At 48.6% G+C, this 25,090-nt stretch overlaps 2 protein-coding genes across 8 annotated transcripts in view; one reads left to right on the top strand and one right to left on the bottom strand.

Moving 5' to 3' along the window:
* Positions 1-1,485: 1,485 nt before the first annotated feature.
* GGT7 (gamma-glutamyltransferase 7) lies at positions 1,486-23,512 on the bottom strand. Of its 6 annotated transcripts, none has more exons than XM_070588175.1 (15): positions 23,161-23,512; positions 16,851-17,086; positions 16,419-16,570; positions 15,069-15,186; positions 14,137-14,204; positions 13,844-13,917; positions 13,304-13,500; positions 11,257-11,344; positions 9,521-9,648; positions 9,258-9,346; positions 7,455-7,604; positions 7,218-7,335; positions 6,317-6,454; positions 5,565-5,664; positions 1,486-2,009 (listed from the first exon to the last, which is right to left on the bottom strand). In XM_070588175.1, exons 1-15 carry the CDS (start codon positions 23,327-23,329, stop codon positions 1,846-1,848), a joined length of 1,989 nt encoding a protein of 662 aa, XP_070444276.1. In that variant the 5' UTR covers positions 23,330-23,512; the 3' UTR covers positions 1,486-1,845. The 6 variants fall into 6 exon arrangements, with proteins under 6 accessions (XP_070444276.1, XP_070444274.1, XP_070444275.1 ...); XM_070588173.1 differs by having other exon boundaries at positions 13,844-13,952; positions 14,137-14,301; positions 23,161-23,379; XM_070588174.1 differs by having other exon boundaries at positions 15,057-15,186; positions 23,161-23,379.
* The window catches only part of ACSS2 (acyl-CoA synthetase short chain family member 2), a 50,284-nt gene continuing 48,584 nt past the window's right edge, over positions 23,391-25,090 (top strand). Inside the window, exon 1 of one of the 2 annotated variants that reach the window (XM_070588172.1) lies at positions 23,391-23,982. The gene's annotated coding sequence lies outside the window, so the exon portion shown is untranslated. The remainder of the gene's footprint in view (positions 23,983-25,090) is intronic. The other variant, XM_070588171.1, reaches the window with a different exon arrangement.

A 25,090-nucleotide genomic window follows, 5' to 3' on the forward strand; every position in this document is an offset into this window, starting at 1 on the left:
AACCACAATTTCCCCATGCATAAATTGAAGAAATTAATACCAGCTTCATAAGCTTCATAAGGATGTTCTATCTACCTCATCAGTTTCCTCTCATACCATTGTCCTCTCAGTATGCTATAGAATAGGGGTCAGCAAACAACTGCCCTTAGGCCATATTGGGCCCTGTTTTTGTTAAATGAGGTTTTCTGGAAACACAGACACAGCCATTTATTTACATATTGTTTGTGGCTGCCTTTGTAACAGCAAAGTTGAGTATTTACTACAAGGACCATATGGCCTCAAAGCACGAAATATTTACTGTATGGCCGTTCCAGGAAAAGTTTGTCAATCTCTGCTCTAGGAAGAATACACTGGCATTTTTCCACCTCCTAAAACGTAACACATTCCTTCTCATCACAGGACCTTTGCACATATTGTTCCCTTTAGCTAAAATGACATTCCCACAGCCCCCATCTAATCTTTTTCTGTGAATCCTACTCATCCTCATCACCTCCTTGGGGAGGACTTTGCTGATCCCATCGCACCTGTGAACTAGATGAACTTTTCTGCTCATAGCATCCCTTATAGAGCTTATCATGATGGCAATTACCTAATTATCTGTGTCCTTATTTCTTTAAGGTTTGATTCCCCTGTAGACTGTAAATCCATAAAAGATTGTCTGTCTTGTTCATTGCTGAATCTCTAGTGCCTAGCAAAGTACCTGGAACATAATGGCTGGATATGTGCATGCATGAATGACATAGTCTCTAAAAGGTATTTATCGTCTGACGTATACTATATACACAGTATACTCTGTAACAAAGAGTTCACCTAGTAGATGTGCAAGTGGTTTAAAGCACAGTTTAGGAGTTGGACATTCTGAGATGGAATTCTACTTCTTCCATTTAATACATGAGGAACCTTAGACAAGTCCCTTAACCTCTTTTTGCCAATTTCTCATCTGTAAAAGGGGAATAATATTAGTACCTTTCTCATGAGGTTTGTAATGAAGATTAAATAAGATTATCCACGTAAAGTGTTTAGCATAGAGCTTGGCACACTTTAAGTGTTCAAAAATGCTATCTGTAATTATAATTATTCTTCTTATTTATTTTTATTAATGAAACTCTTGGATAGATGGCAGATATTATTACAACCCCCACAAAGTTGACACCTGCTTGTGCTGGAGTCAGGGCTACTGGGACAGGGTGAGCCAACACCTCCTCTCTCACTTCCACTCCCAACACAGCCAAACACAAAAGAAGCCAGAGCCATGGTTAAGCAATATTCTTTCTTTAATTCCCCTTTGCAAATGGAAGCCCCTGAGCTGGTCCCCACCCCCACCCCTACCTCATACCCTGGGGCTCCCCAGATGCAAGGCCCCCGCCTCAACCTGGAGGGAGAGCACTCTCTCCCCAGGATGGTCCATTAAAAAAAATCCTAGTCATTTAAGAAATGAGGCTGGGGACAGGAGAAGGGAGCTGGAAGATGAGGCCAAGGTCAGGCCAGACTGGAGATGCTGGGGTTGTGAGGACCCTTGAGAAGGATTTGCAAGCACATCCCTAAGCTCAGGGCCAGCGTGGCTGAGGGAAAGGAGGCAGACAGACAGATAGTCTGACTCCTCAAGGTCCCGCCTGCCTGGTTGTGGACACTGACATTCACCACCACCACTACCACCACTACCACCACCACCAGCCTCCAGATGGAGAATTTTCCAGTTACTCTGGGATAGGGTTTGCTAAGCATCCCCTCTGGCCCCTGAGCTGGGGCATCCCTGGGGTCCACCTGAGACCAAACCTGGGAGAAGGAGGGACTCTAGGAACATGCAAAGGGGGGGAGCAGAGACTCCCACCCCACCCCACTGCTCTACAGGATGGTGGCTCCAGCTGCATCTGGGCTCCGAGGATCCTTCACACCGATGATGAAGTTGTTGGTTCTCCGGCTGCCATGGACCCAGGATAAGACATCTACCTTCTCCACATGGTGACCCCTGGCTTCCAGGAACTCAATCTCTTCCTCTGTGAACTCACCTGAAAACCATCCCCCAAATTATACACATTCAGAGTGTTCCCAGCACTTGTTAGGAGTCCTTTGGTCAGACCTGAGTCCTGGTCCTGGGTGCTCCACTGAGGAGCTGTATGACCTTGGGCAAATTGCTTTACCTCTCTGAGCCTCAGTCTCCTCATGTATAAAATGGGGGTTATACAAGAACCTAGTATAAGAAGTTGTTGCAGGGATTAAAGACAATAATACACAGAAAGCACCGAGCTCAAAGCCTTGCATACAGTAAGTTATCAATAATATACGATCATTCTTAATATTAGAAAAAGGGCTTTGGGGTCTTATCGCTGAAGCTGCAATCCTTACTTGCCAGGATTACTGCACAGCCCACTAACTGGTCCTTCTGCTTCCAATCCTGCCTTCCTTACAGCTTATTCATACAGCAGCCAAAGGGATCCTTATAAACCATTAGTCAGACCATGTCACTTCCCCCACTCAAAACCCTCTGATATCTTTGATGACTCTTAGAATAAAATCCAAAGTCCTTACCATGGCTCCTAAGGTCACACATCATCTGGTATCTTGCTACCTCTCTAAACTCGTCTCATCACTTTCTTCCACTCTCTCCCTTGCTTAACTCTGCTCTAGCCTCCTTGCTGTCCCTCAAGTAGGCCAAACATGCTCCTACCTCAGGGCCTTTGCATTTGCTGTTCTCTCTGCCTGGAATGCTCTCCTCCTAGACAGTCTCAAACTGGCTCCCTGACTTCATTCCAGTCTTCAGAGAGAACTTCCCTGACCACTATCTAAAACAGCAGCCCCTGTTATCCTTACCTTGCTTTGTTTTCTTTCAAAGTACTTAACGCTACCTGTGTTTGTTTATTTATTTACTGTGTCTCCCTCTGCTAGACTATAAGCTTTTTTTTTGAGGAAGATTAGTCCTTAGCTAACTGCCAATCCTCCTCTTTTTGCTGAGGAAGATTGGCCCTAAGCTAACATCCATGCCCACCTTCCTCTATTTTATATGTGGCACACCTGCCACAGCATGGCTTGATAAGTGGTGCGTAGGTCCATGCCTAGCATCAGGACTAGCGAACTCTGGGCCGCCAAAGGGGAGCACACAAACTTAACCGCTGCGCCACGGGCCGGCCCTTAGATTATAAGCTTTTTGAAGGCAGGAATGTTGTCTTGTTCACTATTGATCCCCAGTTCCTAGAACAGGGTGAGGACATAGTAAGTGAGGCAAGTATTTAGCGGATAAATGAACACATCCCCATCCTCTTGCATAAATTCAGGTCCTCATCATCTCTTGCCTGAACCATTATCCCAGGTGCTTCCTGTATTTCCCCTGCTTAAGTTCTCCTTCTTTCAATCCACCTCCCCTACATGAAACAAATCAGGTCATATCCCTCCCCTACTCAGTTGGATAAAGTCCACCCTTCTTAACACAACCACCATGATAAACCCTGCAATCTCATTTCCCACTTCTCCTCAACAAAGATGTGGTCTTATTTCGCTAAATGGGGTGATTTGGTAGTTCTTGAGATAAAGGCACAAGAATAGCATTAAATCACCGAGTTGGAAATGTATTCGCTTTGTGGTTCACTTTCAATCCGTTCGATAATAGTAAGGACTAAGTTTCGGTCTGGTCTCTAACATTTCTAATCTTTAACAGAGACAGCAGACTTCAGAGCCTTCTGGGAGCAACACTGTCTAACTAAAACCTAAAAACATTTGATTTTTTTATAGCTACTTATTATCTATTTAATGGCAAATTATGCTGTTTTTCCATTTGTGATTATAAGATTTACTTTTAAAATACATTTAGATTAAAAAGGAAGTCCATTTAGAGGCACACATTACGTAAATAATGGTTTAGATGGTGTGCAAATGTGGCAAAAGTCAGGAAGGTGCTGGATAAATTCTGAGGTTTGGGAAACAATGTCTCTAGTCCAGCTGGACTCCTGGCTGCTCTCTGAGCCATTCTTTCTGGCTTTTGCCTAGGCTGTTCCCCTTGTCCAGAACATTCTTTACCTCCATGTGCCAAATTCCTGCTCATACTTCAAGGCCAGCCAGTTGTCACCTCCTCCATTGAGCTTCCCAGAGCCCTCAGGTGGATAACTTTCCCTTCGCCAAGCCTCCTCTCCTCATATCCCTGTGTTAGACTGTGAGCCCCTCAGAGAAAGGCTAGGATGAGCCGCCCCCCTCCAAATAACTTAGCACAGAGCCTCACATTCAATAGAGACCAAAAGATATTAGTTGAGCAAAATCCTTTTTGCTGAGGAAGATTCACCCTGAGCTGACATCTGTTGCCAATTTTCGTCTTTTTGTATGTTAGCCACCACCACAGCAGGGCCACTGAGAGACAAGCGGTACTGTAGGTCCACAGCTGGACACCGAGTCCAGGCTGCCGAAGTTGAGCACACTAAACCTAATCACTAGGCCACCAGGGCTGGCCTGCACAATTCATTTTTAAGGACTTAGCCTCATCATCCATCAGCTGGGATCCAAAGTGTCACTGGCCAACTACAGAGTGTGACTGCTGAGGATGTAGGTCTGTGGCTTCTAACATGCTTCAGTCCAAGAGATATCAAGAGCCATACAGTAAAGAATTGAGTCTTCGGTATCAGTCAAGTATATGTTCTAATTGCAGTTCTGCCATTTACTGGTTGATCTTTGACTACTTTATAACCTCGGTGGGTGTCAGTTTCTTTATCTGTAAAATGGGGAGAACAATACTGAGCAAGCAAGGACCATGTCTCATTCAATTCTGTATCCCCTGTGGACTAGCATAATACGTTGTCTATTGTAATAAAAACTCCTCAAAGGTGCACATACTTTCCCAGTTACGAAGTTAAGCTCCGTCCAAAATTAAGTACTTGTCCTTGTTAGAGGAAAGTCCTTCTCCTCACCATAATCTATAAGGTCCGTGATCTGGCCCCTGCCAGCCTCTCTGATCTCATCTCACTCTCACTCACCCTGGTCTCATTTCCACTCCCAAAACACGCCAAGCCCATTCCTGCCCTGAGTTCTTTGCATTTGTTCCCTTGGCCTACAAAGCCTTCCCCAGTTTTTTGCATGGTGGGCTCTTTCTCACTCTTCAGATCTCAGTTTAAATGTCACCAAAAAGAAGCCTTCCCCAGTCATCAAGTCAGTCCTATGCATCATCCTGCTTTATTGCTCTGCAGATCATTTCTTTTATTTTCTCCTACTTCTTTCTTTATTTTCCTGTCTGCCTGTAAATGTGGTATCCTCAGCAACTAGGATAATGCCTAGTTCACAGGAGGTATTCAATGCAAATTGCTGAATGAATGGTTTGCAAAATGAACAACTATATCTTATTTTACAAATGAGAAAAACAAGGCTCAGAGTGGAGACATGAATTTCCCAAGGCCACGCAGCAAGGAAATGGCAGGACTGGTTCCAATCCCCAGATCTTTCACTGTTCCAATAGGAGTTGGTTGAAAGAAATCGAACTTTCACTGGCAGGGAGTTGATGCTGGTTGAGGCAGGGGCACCCTAGGGAGGAGCCCCTTTCTCCGCCCGGCCCTGTGCCCACCCCATGGGGATCTCTGCTCTGCACTCACTGTCCACCTGCAGGAGGTTGGACTGCAGGTCCGGGTGCAGGCGGCCACGGGCCAGGCTGTCACTCAGGTTCCGGTTTAAGGTCAGGACATTCAGCAGAACCTGTGGGCAGCCAAGGGGCAGAAGTCAGGGCTGTCCCAGAGGTAGGGGTTCAGGACTCTGTAGCCCTTACCCATGGTCCAGATTCTTTAGTCTTTAGAACCCTTATACGAGGGGTGTCATCCGAGCCTCTCAACAGCTCAAGACAGGCAAGCCTGTGATGACTGTCCTCACTTCACAGAGGGGAAACCGAGGGCCAGAGAACTAAAGTGATTCACTCCAGAGTTTAGAGTGAGCCAGGAAAGCGGCACCACTAGCATACAGTCTCCTTTAATCCATTCCAGGGCTCTCCTCCCTCCTGCCTGACCAGGTCAGGGTTAATAGCTGGGGGTGGTCCAGGGTACAATGTGGGGACTTGTAGCTTAGTGGTTAGGACGATGGGTAGGCTCTGGAACCAAACTGCCTGCCCATTCTCAATTCTACTGGCCCTGCGATTTCCCCTGCAACCTGGGAAGACAGGGAGCTTCAGGGCTCCCTTTTTGCTAAGAAACAGAGCAATCCATGTCCCCAGTGCCGAGCATGGGCCTGGCACAAAGCAGCCTCAGCCCATGTTTGCTGAGAGGATGAGAACAGGCCAGAGGCATAAGAGGCACCGGCAGCCCAGGCCACAGTTTGGCTCCCGGCCACAAAAGGCCTCCTAAGGCGGAAACTTCACCTGGGTCAGGCCGCTGAGGCCCCGGGCAGCTCCATTGGCTCCCAGGGCGAGGTAGGTCCCACAGAGCCCCTCCGCTGGCCGGACCACAGTGGGCAGCAGGAAAGACAATGGCCGCTTCCCTGGCTGCACCGAGTTCTCCTATTGTCAGAGGATAGAAAACACAAGGGAGATAAGAGGTGGGGCGAGACAGGAAAGGGCTACCCCATCACTCTTCCAACCTCTCTCTCTAGCGTCTTCCATAGGCCCAGTTTTCATGGGAGATGAGCCCCTTCCTAAGCCACAGTTTGCTGTCTGTGAAATAGGCAGGGTCCCTGGATAACTGGGGTGGAGAGTTGACCCACCAAGCTATGGGGCTGCTATGGGGCTACCATGGGTGGCAGGAGAGGGGACCAAGACAAGAAAGATGGCTATGGGGAAGAACAGGATAATCCCCACGCTGGTCACCTCTATCTGTCTTTGTCCTGCTGGGGCCCTGGCTTGCAGGGTGTAGAGTACTGGCCTCCAAGTAGACAATAACTCCTATCTCTCTCCTTGGGTCTCCCTTTAGTGCCACAAAATAGGGCTGAGCCCCATCAGCTGAGCATCACACAGTCATAGACTACTAATGCTATAAAATGCCCAAAGCATCAAATGGGAGTCAATTATCCCCAATGCCCCAACTGAGGCCCAGAGAGGGGGTCAAGACTTTCCCCAGGTCACACAGTGAGACAGCGATAGAATGGGACAAGGTTTCTTTGGACCCGCCAGGCTCCAAGCCCCAGACTTGAGCTGAGGATGAAGTGGACAACTTGTTTAAGTTCCTTTTCTTTATAATAGAACTTGCTAGAGGAACTAGGGAGGGAGGGGCAGCCATACTTCCTAGCCTCAAGGTCCCCAGGGGAAAAGGAAAGCAAGGCCCTACCAGGCTGGGCGCGGAGTGGTTAGCAGTCCTGTTGGGCCAGGAGAAGTCCAACATCTGGCTGTTGAGCAGGATCCCTGAGGGGGTGATGAGGCCGCTGCCAAAGGGTCGGTTCAGGGAGCTGCAGGCCGAGGTTGGAGCCAGGTGAGTGTCAAGGCAGCCCTCACTCTCATCCAACTCCCACCTCCTTCCTTGTCCAGATGATCCCTTGTGCCAGGTTCTGAGTCTGAGCTGGCATACCTGACCATGGCCACAATGAAGTCATCAGGGCCCATGATCAGCACCTGGGCAGCAGTGGGAGCCCCGTCCAGCTCGTAGACAGGCAGGAGGGGGGCAGGGGCCGCCTGGGAGTCATTGATGTGGCCCCGGAGGTAGGCAGCCTCCACCTTGCTGAAAAGACAAGGGGTAGGAGGTGAACACACAACAGGCTCTCATTATGCCCCACTTACCACACTTTGTGATGTCTGTTTGTGCAATTATCTGATTAACATCCACCTCCTGCACTGAACGACTAGGTCTATGAGAGCAGAAGCTCACTTGTTCCCAGCAAATAGGAAATATCTAGGAAATAGTTGCTGAGCAGAACAAATTTATTCAGGTGTTATTCAGATTCACTTCTAGAGCCAATTTTTAATTTATTTTATGTTTAAATCAAGAATTTTTTAGTTACTTGATTTTACTCAATTCTTTCTATAAAGTAGCTAGGACATAGTAGATGCTCAGAAAACACTTGTTTGGAATGAACAAATTGAATTCATTTAACTTAATGTTTGTAGTCCAGAACTAAAGTTTTATTAAGAGTTTAGTCAAGGGAGGGTTTTGTATACAGGGATCTTTACTTGCTATTAGAATTATTTTTTTAAGTCACAGGAGGACTTGGCACATAGTAAGTGCTTAATAACTATTTATTGGATGAATTAGTTGAATGAATTTAATATAGGGGTGTGTGTGTGTGTGTTTCAGAGCTAAATTTGTATTGATCTTGAAAACAACATGCAATTCTCCAGACTTCTTAAAGTTCAACTGAGGGTTTCTTACCTAATAACTCTTAGTTCAGTTACTCTAATTGATTAGAGAATGACAAGTTACCAAGGATTACTGAAGACATTCACTCCATTTCCAACCACAAAGGCTGGTGACCACACAGAGAAGGCACAGAGGGCTTTGTTTCATGTGGTTTGGATCAGTGGGTTGCGGGGGAGGCTTGGTTTTTAGCCTTCATCCGTGGGGCCTTGAGCTGGTTATCGTTTTCAGTTGCTTCATTTGTGCTTTTCAATTATAAGCTTCTCATTTAGTCTCAACATTTCCAACTTAATTCATAGAGGGTTGTTTGAGTAGCAATATAAATTTGCATTAACTCTATTTTTGGCTTCTGATTTTTCCTTAGCTGGCCTTTAAGACAGTTATAGGAGCAGTTAAATAGTAACCATTCTTACACTTATTGCCAATTAATAATAATAATGATATTGGTTGAACACTTATTATGTGCCAGACAATGTCCTAAGTGCTTTGGATGCATTTAGTCCTCACCATGACCTCTTGAGGCTGGCACCATTATTGTCAAGCCCCCTTGCAAAAACTGAGACTTAGAGAGTAAAAATGACTTGCCCAGGCTGCACAGCTAGTGGATGGTGAAGCTGGGATTTGAAATGAGTCAGTCTGACCAGAGTCCACAGTCTTCCTACTGTGTTATGTTGCTAATGTAGATACAGTAAAATCAAAATCCCAACCACCTCCAGTATTTGCTTGGAGACTGTTATTATTGATATTACACTTTCTTTTCCCACTCAAAAGGGGAAACAGATGGGTCCATATAGGAGTCAAAAAAATTTGAGAGCCAGGTGAAGTTGACCAACTCATTGTACAAATGGGGAAATTGAGATACAAGGAGAGGCAACCACTGTGGCACACTGTGAGTTGGGGCTGAGTTGAAATTGACTTGGGACTTCAGGCTTTATTGTTCCACTAGCTGCTTTTCACCTGTTCTTTCCCCCATATCCTGCACCACCTCTGCAGTCCCCAGGGTCTTGCCCTAGGACCCACCTGAGCATGTCATCCATGCTCTCGGTGATGGTAGAATCGTAGACGGGATCTCCCAGTCTGCTGGCCAGGGCTAATGCGATCTTCAGGGTCTAAAAACAGAGCTGGGGTGTGGAAGAGGCTGCCAGGCCCCTCCCAGCACCCACACCCAGGATCCTCATGTGTGAGAAGACTTGGAGGTGACTTAGTCCTGCACCACGGCAGCACCCCATCCCCTCACTTCCAGTGTCCCCAGACCCAGGGTAGGGTGGAGGAATCAGCTTTACCTCTGCCACCCAGTGAAGAGCCTGTTCCCGGGACACCAGGCTGGTTAGATTGAAGCCCTCGAGGATGTTGAGAGCACTGATGAGGGCAGGGCCCGTGTGCGGGGGTGGGGGACTGAGAACTAGGTGGCCTGAAAGGACAGGAAATGAGAGATGGCAGGGGAGGGGTCAAGGCATCTCTACATCCCACCATCACACAGACTGAGACCATTGCACTGGACTCCCTCATCAGATAGGGAAACTGCACTGAGAGGCAAAGTGTTGAGAGGCAAAGGGACCCACCCAAGTTCATATGCAGAGTCAAGGGCAGGGCCAGGACTCAACCCAGAAAACTGGCCTTTAGTGTCCTCTTCCATGTGAGGAAACTAAGGCTCAAGAGGATCGTGAATTGCCCAGAGTCACACTGCAGTCCATTGGCAGAGCAGAGACAGGTGTCAAGATGTCCAGATTCCTGGTCCACCATGTGCCTTTCAGCTCCTCCCACAGACCAGCATACTTTTCAAGGCCCCTGATGGTCCCACCCAGAAAATTTCTTGGGAGCAGCAACCTCCTCTTTCTATTTGAGGCCCCTGTTATTAGATGTTTGGACATCAAAGGAATAATAATAATACCCGACACATAACACTAACATTAATTAATTCATTTAATCCTCACAATGGGTACTGTTATAATCCCCATTTTACAGGTGAGGAAACTGAGGCACAGAGAGGCAGCTAGTCCAAGGTTACAGGAGGCAAAGGGAACCCAGAGTACTCAAGGTACTGGCATTGCCAAGAGAACCCAGGCTAGGAAAGGGAGATGGAAAATCAAGTACACACTGAGTGTTTTTGAAATCAAATACATTCAGTGCCCACTCTGATCAGGGCAACTCTAACATCATATCTCATCAAATCCTCATGGGTACCCTGAGAGGCAGGTACTATTATTATCTCATTTTAAGGAGGGAACCAGGGCTCAGAGTGGGAAGTAATTTGTTCAAGGTGAATGGCACAGCTAGTACTCAAACCCAAGTCTTCCTGGCTCCAAAGCTATGCTTTTCCTCTGTTCCATATACCACCACCTCTGGCAGAGGAATCAGGCTGGAGATTGAGGCCTGGAAACCTGAACTCAGAGGTGGCTTCTCCTGGGGCTTGAGGTGATTTGGGCCTCCAAGAGGGGAGGGAACCGGAGAATCTTCTGAGGGACCCTGGAAGCTACCATTTTGGGTTCAGCAAACATGGATTTCAACCATGTCATAAGCTTGGCTTTCTGGGTTCCTCATTGATTCTGAGTTTGGCAGGTTAAGTTCCATTCCCTCTCTGGGCCTCAGTTTCCTTTTGGCACAATGAGCGGCGGGTCTATGACTGTCTTGAAAGGTTTGCTCTAACCTGAAGCTTAGATGGACTTTGGTCTTACAAATTCTTCTTAGGAAGTACAGAGCAGTGAGAGTGGGGCTGAGGAGGGGGCTGAGGAAACACAGTGCCCAAATCAAGAAAATTTATGGCCAGAACCCCAATTTCCAGGACTGAGTCTTTGACCAGACCTCCCTCCCCATATCCTAAATACTGGGGGAGCTGACCCCATGACTATTTCAGAAGGTAGGCTGGCTCTGGCTTGCTTCAACAATTGGCTGCGCAGGCAGCTCATTGCCTCACTTTCTCTCCTGTGAAATGGGGAGGAGTCTCTAGGCCAAAAGGATGTGGCCATGGACTGGGAGGCTTTTCTTGAGTGGGGACCCTGGGAGATAGGGGAGAGGTCACCTCTGTACACGCCACACACGGGCTTCTCCACGAGGGCACTGTAGTTGCTGAAGTCCTCCTCAGTTATGACACCCCCTGCGTGCTGAGCCTGGAGGGGAGAGAATGACCCCACCACTGCTGTGAGCCACAGACCACACTCTGAGCATGTGGTACAATAGGGCTTGGCCTATTGTATACATTTGGATCACAGACAGATCAGATGTTTATCATTTTTGTGCCTTCTGCAACTCCCATTATAGCCTTTAAGGACCCCATCAGCCCTGGATACTCCAGAAAAAAGGAATAGGGAAAAGCACTAACACCGAGCACCTACTATGAGCCTGACATTGCACTGGGTACATTCTATGAATGACTTAATAGAATTCATAGGGTTTTCAAGGCCCTTGGTGATCTGGCCCCTGCCTACCTCTCCTACCTCGTATCCTGCTATTCCCCAATGAACTCTGTACTGCCACCCAGAGTGACCTGCAGTTCCTAAACTCATGACTCCGTGTCCTTGCATGTACTGCTCTCTCTGCCTATATAAAAGGAAGATTTTCCACTTATAGCAGCACTTGCCTATACGATATCAAAACTGAATTCTGCATTTCTTTACAACCAACTAAAGCCACTCTAAAACCATGAACTCTGGATGACCCTGGTAAGAATGACCCTTACTAGATGTAACCAAGCACTCTATTGACCAATGAACCAATCTTGTACAAACTGATGGGCTCATTCCATCCTATCCAGCACACTAATTTTCAATCATAAATTAGCACAGCTACTAGGAATGTTCTCCCTTTTTTTAGTATTTTTTAGTACTTGAAACCCCTGACTTTTAATCTACCCTCAGTGAACTACACATTGAATTTTTTGGCTGGTGTGTGTTCCTTTATCTGACAAGTTAATAAACTCAACTCTGGGTTTTTTTTCTTTTAAAGCTCTGATGGAATTTGTTAGCATCTCCTTCATCCCCTTCTCCACCTGCAGGAGAGGATACATGACCCAGGTCTGGCTAATCAGAGCATTCCTTTTCCATGCCACAGGGATTGGTTTGGGAATAGTCATGAGAACTATGACAGGCTCACGAATATAACCTTGAGGCTTTTGCTGGAACTACTGGAATGAGTAATGCTCTTTCTTTAGGACGGCTTTCTGGAAGGATGGCTGGTAGGGAGCAGGTGTGGAAAGGATCTGACAGAGAGTGAATTCAAACAGAGGGAGGTAGAGTCATGAGACAGAAAGAGAGACAGACAAAGTCCTGACAATGTGATTGGAGCCCCTGGACCCACCAGATCTAAAGCCAGTACTCTGCTGGCCCTTCCAGTTAAGCCCATATCCATATCTATCACCATATCCATACCTCCAGTGCCCAGCACAGGGTCTGGCACAGAGCAGGCACTTGTGAGTGTAGAATGAATGACAGACCTATTTAATTCCCACAACTGTATGGCAGAGATAGATATAATCATCTCCAATGAACAGATGGGAGAACCACTGAGTTGGTCTGTGTATCCTTATCTTGAACATAATTATCCGTTAGGAGTTTTGAACTATTGGCAACAGTTCTCAGAACTCATTACTGTCTCAGACCAAGACTCTTTGGGGTTGGTTGGTAAGCCCTTTTATCAATCTTCCCAGTCCAGATGGTCACCAGTGAAGGAGGTGTTTTCCCTAGTCCTAGAAAACTCAAGGGCAGGGTGGGATTGTGGACTTGGAGAAGCTACAGCTGATTCTGGGTCTCTGCCAGGCCTGGGAGGGACAGGACAGGCCCCTGGACAGGTTGGCACCAGCCCTGGTGAGCCCAAAGGTACTTTTCTCAATCAAGACAGAACAGTTCCATCACCCCAGGAGGTTCTCTGCACTGCATCCCAGTCAACCCCTCCCTTCTCCAATAACCACTGATCTGCTTTCCATCTCCAGAGGTTAGTTTTGTCTATTCTAGAATTTCAAGTAAGTAGAATCTCCAGTAAATATATGTTAAAAGAAAGACAGGGAAGGAAGGGGGAAGAGGACGTCCCTGCAGTAGGGTCCTTCAGGGCATGGGGGCTCCCTACACGCTCACCTCAGCCACCATCTCTAGCGTGAGGTTGCCACCGGCGTAGAAGGCAGCAGGGCCGGAGGTGCCGAGCGTATCCAGCACCGAGGCCAGGTCAGGCCGACGCAGCAGTGAACCAGGTAGTGGCGGGTGGCCTGAAGGCAGGAACATCTCTTGGAAGCGCTCCGAAGCATTGGGAGGTGGCTGTTCAGCCAGGGCGCGGGCTGCGGGCAGAGGGGAGGCTGGGCATGGGGGTGACAGGACTGGACTGGAGGGCTGAGATGCGCAATAGGTGGGGTGGATGACGGCTGAGTGGTGGGCCCTAAGGGCCCTGGCCCCCCAGGAGCCTATTATGGGGGAGGCAGGGGTGTATATGGGCCCCTCCCAGATCCCCTCATTTGAGGCTGCCTCCTGGTGGGTAACAGTGATGGTGGGATAGGGTGGTAAGGGGATCTGAGGAGCAAACTGGAAGAGAGGGCTTTCTGGCCTGGGCCCCAAATCTCAGAGGTTCCCTCTCCCCTCTCCATCAACCTCATGCCTTTCCCCCGACCCCCAGGCCCCACTGACCTAGATCATGGGTCACGTTGAAGCCATCTTGGGCCACAGCTGCTGCGAAGGCCAGGACTTGGGACCATGGCAGCCTGGGGGGGCCGGAGAGCAGGGGGTGGAGGAGGTCCTGGGGGAAGGAGGAGGGGTCTTGGGGGGAGGGGGGTTCCTAGGAAGGAGATTCCTGGCAAGGGAAGGGGATATTAGCCGGGGGGGTGGAGAGTTGGGAAGGGAAGAATCCAGGAAGACAGGAGAAGGCCACCCAAGGAGGGGTACAGGCAGGGGCCCCTGGTCCCTAAGGGGAGGGTCTTTACCTGCCATAGAGCTGGTGAGCTTCGTGTAGCCCCTTCACCATTCCGGGGACCCCCACCAAGAGCCCAGGCTGGGCAAGGCGGGCAGGCGAGGGAGAGAGGAGACCAGGTCACTGGAAGGGGGGGGCTGGGCTGAACTCTGCAGAGCCCCAAGCCAGGGATGGGGGGCTGGCACAGGGGAGAGACACAGGCCAAGTATCCCAGAGGAGGGACAAGTAGTCCCCAGCAGGCATCCCTCCCATCTCCCTGACTTCCTATCAGCAAATGCAGAAAGGCCTCCTTTATCTATCACAGTTGAGGGATTTATAAATTAAGCAAACTCTTTTAAGAGCCAAGGCATAACCAATTTAGATGGAAACCTGTCTACATTGGATTATACCTACGCCTGCCTTTTAAAATAGAGCACAAGGGACTTTCATTTAACCTTTTCGTTATCACACCACCATTACTCCTGAGCTGTGATAAGCCACGTTTGGCTTTTACCACTGTACTAAATATCTACTTTTCCAAGTTATTCTATTTCTTCCTTTGCTCTCAGTGGATAGTGGGTTTGCCTCGAGCAGTTCCTCTCTAATATTATGTTGTGGGCTGGAAAAGTTACAGTCAACAGGCTCAGAGTGAGATGTGTGTTTTAGTGCAGCTACTTCACGACATCTCAGGCTGCTCAGCAGCCTGTTTTCCTCCTTCCTACGTGCCAGATAGGCAAGGTTGCCAGAGAGGTAAGGTGTTGCTGTCATTGCCTGTTATCAACCGTCCAGACTTTGTGGTTCATTATTTATTTTGGGGGCTACCTGTCTCCTTCATAGCCTAAGACCATCCTGCTTAACTCTTCTCCTCACCTCCATAGTAAATACTCAGCAAAGTAATGCTTGGGTTAGTAAAAGGGCAGTGAAGGGAGATACCCCTGGACCCTCTTTTCTCACCAGGGCCCCCACCTTGGTCTCCCAGGATCTCTGCAAGGCCTCTTCCCTGAGAGCCCCTGGTGCAGACTCCCGGAAATCAATTAGGTGGCTCTCATTTCGTCGGATGTCATGTATCAGCATCACGCCCCCACTGGGAGAGAGACAGAAAGGGGAGGTTGATAATATGTTACCCCTCTGAACAATTAACCTGCCACCCCTGAACTCCCAACAGTGATGGCTGTAGGCTCAGTTTGTCATCACAGCTCCGTTCCCAGCAGTGATTCAGAGAGTCAGCCACCTTATGAGGGTAGAGAGTGAAATCGAGAGGGTTGGGGACCCAGAGTTCATGGACCTCTTCCAGCCTGTCACTGGAGACTTTAATCCCTAATTAGGGAAAACCCAGAGACTGGGAAAGCAGGATGTTCTGCCCCCACCCCCCCAAGACCATAGCTGGACTGCTGCCAGCTTCCTGCACCTGCTGCCTTGATATGCCCCCGCTCCCTCTCCCAGGACTGAAATTATATAAGGACAGACTGTGCAAAACCAAAAGGGGAATTTCTTTGGTAGGGCCTAGAGGGCTGGTCTTGCAGGAGCCAAGATATGGACTTCGTCTGCTTGTCCCTTTTCTGTGGCTTGTTTCCATCCGAGATGGGGGTTGCATCTTAGATGGTTGGTCTGTGGCCAAGTAACATAATAAGGAAAGCAGGACAGATAAACAGTAGGGAATGGTGGATACTATGGCAAAGTGGACAGCACAAGCCCCATCATGGGAAGCAACTTCTATTCAGCACCAGATAACTGCAGCCATGTGGGAATGTGGAATGAGACCAGTGTTACCGGGTCTCTCCAGGTTCAAGAGATGTTAGAAATCTGGATTTTCATGGAAGTTCTCAACTTTTTAACACTAGCAAACAAACTTTTAAAAATTTAAGTGTGCAAACCAAACCAATCTGTGCGCTGGGTATAGCCCCAGGGGTGGCCAGTTTGTAACCTCCGTTTTAACAGTTCTTTGCCTGGAGTGTATTTTTGGAGGATATAGGGTCCAAAGCTTTCATCAGACTCACGGGGATTTGTTGTAGAGATTTGTAAACCCTAAAAGTTTAAGTATCATTGCCCTAATGACCCTATACCCCCAACTTTGCACCTCCCTTTACAGTTTACAAAATCCTTTTCCCAGTTAAAAAAAAAAAAAAAAGCTTCTGAAAACAACTCCTCTGACTCCACATAAAGAAAAAGGAGTGAAATTGGGTGTAGAAAGAGAAAATGCAAGGAGTTGAGGCCCAGCTGCCCCTCTCTCAAACTTAGAGACCTCCCCATGGACACAGACCAGGACACAGAAGTAGGCCTGGGGGACCTCAACCTCCACAGCCGGGAACTCCTTACCCGCCCAGGCCAGAGCTGTGTGGTGCCACAATCCCCAAACACAGGGCTGCTGCCACAGCCGCATCCACAGAAGATCCTTGTTTACCGAGCACTTCGATGCCGAGTGATGTGCAACGGGCCGCATCGGTCACCACGGCACCCTGGTGGAAGATCTGGGAGGGGAAAGGGGACTAAGTTGGGGCAGGAGGAGGCCCCTGTTAAACCCAGAACCTCCACAGGGGACGGGGGTGGGAGCCCTGCCGTCTTGTCCTCTCGACTCTCCCCTACGACTATTCCCTCATTACCCCAAATGCTCCTACCTGATCGGGCCCTTCCTCGCCCACGTCACCGCCCTCTCCCCTTTCCATTTCCTGGCCCCTCTCCCTCCCTCAGCCATTCCCCAATTCCCACGGTCTCCTCAAGCTCTTCCTTGCTTCCTCCTCCCCCCCTCACCTGAGGGTCCCCGAAGTAGATCTGCATGACGAGCGCCACAGTGACACCCGTGGCAAAGGTGAGGCAGGCTGTGACGATGACCGTGAGCCCGTCCTGGCGGCAGGAGCACTCCGCCGCTGCCGCGGAGAACGGGTCTTTGCGCGTCTCCCTCAAAGGCGACCCGTCCTGGCTGCCCATCTCCGAGGAGGACGACGGCAGCCGCTGCAGCCTTGCCGACTTCAGGAAGGAGTCCGGGTCTGCGGGCGGCTAGGGGTCGGTCTGGGTGCCTGTTACCTGGCCCTGCCCGCCCTCCAGGCAGGGCTATTCCGGGTCCCCCCCTCTCCCCACCCCTGTCAAACAAACCCCCCTCAACAGCACTGCTCACCTTTCAGCGTCTCCCGACACACCCCAGGGCATCGGGCTGGGAAGACAGGGACGCCCAGCTGGGCAGCAGGGCCAGCTGGATTCCCGCCCCAAGGCCAATTTTCCCGGGACCCAGGACCCAGGGCTGAGAACACTTCCTGGAGAGGCGGGAGTTGGACCCTCCCTGGAAACCAGATCCTGCCCTAGCTGGGGCCCCAGCCTTCTGTGCAAGGAGGCAGCTACCTAAACTAAGCGGACAGTCTCTGGCTTCCAACCTTCCTTGGGTTATCCATTCATTCATTCAACAAATACGGAGGGCCTGCCATGTGTCTGGCTCTATGCTAGACGCTAGGGAAAAGGAACAGACAGTTCCTGCCCCCGTGGGGTTCACAGACCAGTGGAAGAAAAAGGTAATGAACAAGTAAACAGATAAATCATTACAAGTTGTGGCAGGTGCTATGAAGAAAAAGAAGAATGAAATGATGGAGAATGACAGTGTGAATTGGGGGCTGCTTAGCTGGGGAAATGAGGCAAGGCTTCTTAGTGGAGGTGACTTTTAAAGCTAAGAACTAAGGGATGAGAAGGAGACAGCCACATGTCGAGCAAGGGGTAAGTGAGTAGAGTGTTCCAAAAAGAAGAAACAGCAGGTGTAAAGGCCATAATGTAGGAATGAGCTTGGTGCATTAGAAAAAAAATAACCAAGCCTGAGTGGTGCTGGTGTAGCGAACAAGGGGAAAGAGCAGTGGGAATGAGGCAAGGCCAGATGCACTGGGCCCCGTGGGCCTAGTGAGAAGCTTGGATTTTACCCTAAGAGCCAGGGGAAGCCACTGGAGAGTTTTAAGCAAGAAGTTGAAGCCATCTGTTTTGTGTTTTAAAAAGATCCCTCTGGTTGCTATCTGGAGAATGGATCTGAGGATGTAAGAGTGCACGCAGGGGAGACCTGAAGCCTCTTTCTTGCTGTGTGACTATGGACAAGTCACTTCAAGTCATGAGCTTCACTTTCCTCACCCTAATAATGGAGCTAATCCCTAACTGGCCAGATGGGTACAAGGACTCCATGAGGCGATGTATACTGGGCACCCTGTAGGTGTGCACTCAAAGTTATTTCCATTCCTTTTCCACCTTGGCCAGAGCTGAGACACTCTTCCATCTTAAAATTTCCCTCCTCTAGGTTATCTTAGCCTTGAAACTAGGTCTCTGAATGGCCTAAAGGTCCTGGCTGTTTGTGAACAGTAAAGAAATAGCCTGGTAACTTGACCTTAATGTACTCACAATGTGTTTTTAAAAGTTCATTCATTCCATAAATATTTTTTGAGCACCTGCTGCTATGCGCTAAGAGTATAACCTCTTTAAAAGTCTGTGGGATAATATTAAAAATTGACTGTTATGTTTTCCTATTTAAAATACTATGTGGTTCACCAATGCCAACATCATAAAAATCCAAGTTCCTTGACCCTCGATGATACACACTCCCCTCTTTTGTCTAAATAAGAAATCATAATGTCCATATATATGGATAAAATGCTGATATATGCAAGAAATCTTCAGAAATTATTTAAGGTGCTTACTTTTGGGAAAAGATATTGAAGATGGGAATGAGATGGGGTGGGAAAACTTTTTGTTTGAAATTTTTACTACTTATATATATGTCTTTTGTTTTTTTTAAGTTTTCTTTTTGGTGAGGAAGATTCGCCCTGAGCTAACATCTGTGCCAATCTTCCTCTATTTTGTATGTGGGTAGTTGCCACAGCATGACCACCAATGAGTGGTGTAGGTCTGGGCCCGGGATCCAAACCTGGGCTGCTGAAGTGAAGCACAACAAACTCAACCACTAGGCCACGGGGTTAGCCCCAATACATATATTTTTAAATAAAAAGGAAAAATCGTGGGGAGCTATGAATGGAGAAGGGGACTTTCACTTTTCCTCGCTGTTTTTTTCTTTTTTTTTACCATGCACATGTAATTTGTTTTTAAACTTTTGTTTAAAAAAAGAAACTTGTGTTCTGGAAGCCTCCTTCAGTTGATCATGCTTGCTTCTAACCCTCACCACCAGCAACACAAAGTCTGTAAATAAAACTAGAATTCATTCAGCAAACAGAGGTTAAATACCTACTGTGGGCACAGAACTCTCCTTGGCCTCTAGAGGTTTCAAAAGAAGTACAGGAAATGGTTTTGAACTTATATTTATTGATGCTGACTATATACCAGGTACTTTACATTCATTCCCTCATTGAAGTATTCCCATAACTTTATGAGATAGGCCTACTCTGTCCATTTTTAGATGAGGAAACTGGGGCTGAGAAAGGTGATAATTGCCTGCTTTAGATCGTAAGATGAATAAAGGGCAGAACCAAGAGTCTATGTAACTTGAAAACCTCCTTTCCATAGCTCCACATGGCATCAGGAGCTATTTCCACCCTCAAAAACCAAACTTACAAGCTAATTCTAGTTGATATTTCCAGCTACTTGTCCTTCAATCTGTTTTCTCCAATCAGATATGAAGAACCAGGAAGTGAAGGTCATATGGCCCCAGGAGAGTAGGATGTATTCAAGACTTTTTATTCCACCGATCAATAATTAAGTTATTCATTTATTTAACAAAAATATTTACTGAGTACCCTACTGTGTAAGTGCTGAGAAAATAATACCTTTGATTTTACTGATATGTAAGAGCAACAGCAGGACACTGGGAAAAGGTTAGTTCGGGATCAGAAGAAAAGTCTTTTGGGAGAAAGATGATGAGTTTAATTTTGGCTATTCTGAATTTGTGGGACACCAGCAGGAGTTGTCTGGAGGCTGCTGGCCTAGAAGGCATCTAATCTTTATCTGCTTAGACAACATTCCTCATTCAGTTTTCTTGTAGAGAACACTATCTCCCCTCTCATTCTTCATTCTCTCATTCCTGACCAGAGTAAGTATATGACCTAGGCCTAACCAATGAGAACAGGCACCTCTATATAGTGATTTGTTCAGGGACAGGCACATGACCAGCACCAGGTCAATGAGACTCAAACTTTGTTCTTTTGCTAGAACTATTGGAAAAGAGAAAGGCTTTCTTTCTGTCTAGGTTGCTAAGGTGATAAGATGTAAGCCTGTTGTTGCTGGGGGCATCTTTCCCCCATAAGATAGGAGGCTTTCTGAAGATGAAGCCCATAAAAAGGAAGGCAAAGCAAAAGATGGAGAAAAGCCAATTCCTTTTTAGGCACCTCGATACAGCTACGCCTGAAGCCCCACATCCCTGAACTTTTCAGTAATGCTATCGAATAAAACTCTCTTTTTAGATATAGCTCAGTTTTAGCCGAGTTTATGACAAAAGAACCCTGAACAGAGTTGACTTGGCAAGTCTAGAGCTCAGGAGAGAGAGCTTAGCAGGAGACTGAGGTTATCCCTGGCTTGCTTACTCCCTTAAGGGGAGAATCACTGAAGATTTTTGAATGAGGCAGTGGCATGATCAGAAGTGCAGGCTGTGGATGGATTGGGATTAAGGGGGTGAGGGAGAGGCAAGAGGCAGGAAGAGTACTAGAAGCCTATGGGTGATAAAGGTAAGAGAGGATGATGGCTTAGTCTACAGTGGTGATCACAGAGATGGTGAGATGGAATTTGAAAGATACTTAGGAAGGAGAGACAGAGCATCTGATCCTAGTCTGGAAGTAAGAAGAAGGAGGGGAATCATGGGTGGCTCTTGGTCTTCTACCTTGGAGACTGGATGAATGGCAGTGTCATTAATTGAGAATGACACTGGGGGAAGAACAGGTATATGGGGAGGAGATGATGAGTTCAGCAGAGAACATCCTGAAAGTAAGGCATCTGCAAGACATCTAGAAGCAGATGCCTGGGAGAGAGAGGAACATGTAGGTCTGGAGCTCAGAAGAGAGGAAAGAAAGTACTTCCCTAGCCTTGGAGTGGTTACCATCTAGCTCTGTTTTCCACAGAGCCTGCTGCAGGGTGCCTGGCATTTGGTTCTGGGGAATGGCAGGCTAGAGGCTAGCTGGGCACAACCAAGGTCCTGGATAAGAGGATGGGACAGTGCCACTAGGAAGAACCACCAGGTTGAGAATATAGGAGGCCGTCTTAGACAACGGGCTGGTCCAGCTGGGCCAAAGGAGCCTTGGGGCTTGGAAGTAGTGCTGGGAGAGATGGCATTGAAATGACTACATAGGTATGATGGCAAGGTTCTTGGAACCTTAGTGTACAACCTTGGCATTAGGTACAGGTTCCTAGAAACTCAGCTGACCAAGGTCTCTGCTGGATTTTTGTACAGCTGAGGGCAGAGCTTGTGTTAACTCCCCAAGGTACTCTCTGAGGTTTGTGAACTTCCTTCCCTGCCATTCTTTCATCCTGAGATCTTCTCTCTCATTCGTTTATTCATTCAACATTTTTTATTGAGTGCTTAGCACTGTGCGGGATGGTAGAGAAAGGACAGTGAACAAAACAGTCATGACCTCACCCTCATAGGACTTACAGACATGGAATAATCACATGATTGCACAAATAAACACAAGTTTTGATAAATGCTAAAACATTTATAGGGGACAAGGAGAAAACATGTCAGGGTTTCCAATCTCTAGGTTAGGAGAGAGAGGCATTCCCAGTTGAGCTGAAAGAAGAAACTAAGGCCCAGATCAGGGTAGCTGTGCCCATTGTCACACAGTGAGTTAGGGCAGTGCTGGGACCAGAAGTGGCACTTCTGACCCCTGAAAGGACTTGGTTTCAGGCTGGTATCCACCAGGCTACATATTCCCACTTCTCTCTCTTGCCTCCTGATTCCAGGGCTACTCCCTCTGGAAAAGTAGTTCTGATCTGCAGCTTTGACATGCGATGCCCATAAACCTCCCCACTCTTCCCTCGCTCCTCCTTCCAGGTAGGGTACAGTCTAGTCAGCTTGGCAGGGGCTGCTGGTCAAGGCCAGAAGACTGGAAAGTTGTGGAGGGGGAAAGAATTTGGGATTGTCAGGCTGGAAATAGCTACAGAAGGGCCAGGCTAGAGAGGGCTGGGCCAGAGAAACAGATCTGCCAGGCTAGTAAGGGATAGAGCTCAAGTGTAGGCACTGGGAGCAAGAGAGAGTGAAGCAGAAGGATGCTCTAATGCCAGGAAGTGACGTTGAGGGAAAGAGGGATGGAGGATGGAGGATGAAGAATGGAGGGGAGGATACTGCTGGACCACATGGATAGCAGAGGGAGCACTAGGGAAGAAATGCTCAGAGAGCTCTTGGCCCTCAGGTCTCCCTCAAGCCCTGTCTCCTCCCTCTCTACTCCCACACCTTGCAGTCCCTGCAGAGGACCGAGGAGAACACAGTAAAATTCTGGAGCCTGCATCCTAGGGGGCAGGGTACCTTACTAATATCCTGGCCTGATCTATGGCTCCTCTATGGCTCCGGGAGGGGTGAGGTAATCCACAGGACAGCTAAGGCACTCTGTCCCCAAGGACTTTGAGAGGTCATGCAGTCCATCCCCCTGTCTCCCAATAGCCATCACTCACAAACAGATGGGAATCATATTCTCTTTACCCCTCCCTAGACATGAAGAGATTCTCAGCTTCTCCCCATGGTCTCTCCTTCCCACAATCCCTGGCTGTGGGGAAGTTCTTCTCAAGACCTAGCCTCTATCCATCCTGCTGCAGTCCTATCCTGCTCTCTGTCACTAGAAAAGGCCTCTTCTGAGTGGTCACAGCTGTTCCTTAAGATCTTCCCTCCAACATTCCTTCTTTATTAGTTGGTTCTTCCCAAGCAGTAACCCCAATCCCTCCTACTGCAGTCCTTGGCATTTTCTCCCTTGTCGCATCCTAAGCCTCCAAGGCAGAAATACATTCCCAACCCCACCAGATAATTAACAGAGACAAGGGAGGAGAAGGGAGAGGTTCAGGAGGAAGGGGATGAATTAGGGAGATGGAGGGTGGAGGTGATGCTCCGCGCAGATGAAGGAGGACCGGGGACGTCCCAGGGGACAGGGACGGAGCCAGCGGGCCTCACCGGTATCGGGGTCTCCCAGGAAGGCATCCTCGTCCTTGCGGCCCCTCAGAGGGGCCGCGGGCGCCGGCTCATCCTCCGGTAGCCGCGGGAAGCTGGTGATGCTCATGTAGTCCACGGGCGAGTAGGCGCCCAGGGCGCTCTCCTGACTGGCCTCGTTCTCCGCCGCCATCCTCGCCCGCGCCCCCCAGCAGCGCAGCGCTTGCCGGAAGTGGTGCGGCGGGGGCGAGGGAGGGGGGAGTTGGAGAGGGCGGGGCCTGGGCTCTTGGGCCGCCGGGAGGGGGCGCCTCACCCCACCCTAGCGAGTGTCCGGGTCTGACTCGCCCCTGCCTGCTTAGCGCTGTCAGCCTGCAGTGGGTGCGCGGGTGGGGGTGGGTGTGGATGGAAAGGCTGGAGGGCAGGTCGGGGTCGCGCAGTGGGGGGTAAAAGGAGAAGAGCGCGCTGCAAGAGCAACCGTAGTGACCCGGGGCACCTTATGCAGCCCAGGGGACAAACCTCTTCCTCCTTCCAGTTTGAGCTAGAATCCTCCTCAGACCTCAGACCCCCTCCTTGGCCCACAGACTCTTCCACTGACCGCAAACCTTTCCTCGACCCCAGATCCTCTCTCTGATCCCAAATTTCTTGGACCCCAGACCCCTCTTTCGACTTCAGACTCTGACTTCACCTCCCACCCTCAGAACCTGCTTCCTCCTCAGACTGCTTCTTCACTTCAATACCTCTCCTCGAACGTCAGATCCCACCCTGGACCTCTGACTCATCTGACTCATCTGACTCCTCTTTCCATCAAAACCCCTTCTTGGACCCCTGACCTATCAGCATAGGACGGTGAGTCCAAATTTGAGCATGTGTTAGAATCTTTAAAAGCAGATTCCCAGATTCCACACTAGAGATCATGATTTAGTAGGCTAGGATGGGGGGGGGGGGAGGGCAGTCTCTGGAACCTGAATATTTACCATTATTTTAAGAGTTTTTGATGTAGTTCTGGAAAGGACACTTTGAGAAAGAAATAATGGTGGTGATGGTATGGCAGGAGTGGGTGGCATGGAAAAAGGTAAAAGGGTAGTGAGTGGGGAGTGTGTCTCTGGTAGTCTAGGTCTCTGAGTTCTATTCCCTGTGCCACTTAGAAACTGTGTGATCTTGGGCAAGATACTTAATCTCCTTGAGTATCGGTTTCCTCATTTGTAAAATAGAGAGAATAATAGTATCCATCTCAGAGGGTTGTTGTGGGGATTAAATAACACGTGGAAAGCGCTTAGTATAGGGCTTGATACCTACTCACTAAATGCCACAATCATTATTATCATTATTATTATTTCCTTAATCTCGTGGATTCTCATCTGGTCCAACCTGATCCATCTTCCTCCCACTCTGAGGAATTCCAACTACACTATAGCTTGCACTACTACTCCATCTCCAAACATGGGGAGGGGTTCCCTCTCTTATGAGACCTCTTGTCCAAATTTCCATTGCATAGTCCACAGGCAGAGAGAGGGGGCTGGTAAAGCTCCAGGTATATATCTCCTTCTCCAACCCCAGGCTCCAGGCCCAGAGATGACCTGGACTGCTGGAAAATCTGCTATGGGCCTAGCAGCTGCAGAGACACCTGTAGACAGGAGGGGGCAGCAGTGTGTTGGGAACAGCTCTACTGCTTGGGAGAAGGGCTGGGGAGAAGGGAGAGGGGGGTAGGGCTGCCCAGAGCTGTGTGTGTGAGGTGGGAAGAAGACCATCAGTATGTGGGACTGTGTGCCCATTTTGTGTGTTTTCTTCCCCACAGAGAGGTTCCTATCTTAGTGAGGTCCGTAGGGCTTATTATGCTTCAATGAAGTCTGATCACCCAAGTAGGGCCTGTCACAACAAAATGAGGTCTGTGCCCCTTCATGGTGTCCATTCCCTCAGTGTAGTGAGAGGGTCCTCAGTGGGGTTTGAGTCCTTT

The sequence above is a fragment of the Equus przewalskii genome, chromosome 21, assembly GCF_037783145.1.
Source record: "Equus przewalskii isolate Varuska chromosome 21, EquPr2, whole genome shotgun sequence".
NCBI classification, from domain to species: Eukaryota; Metazoa; Chordata; class Mammalia; order Perissodactyla; family Equidae; genus Equus; species Equus przewalskii.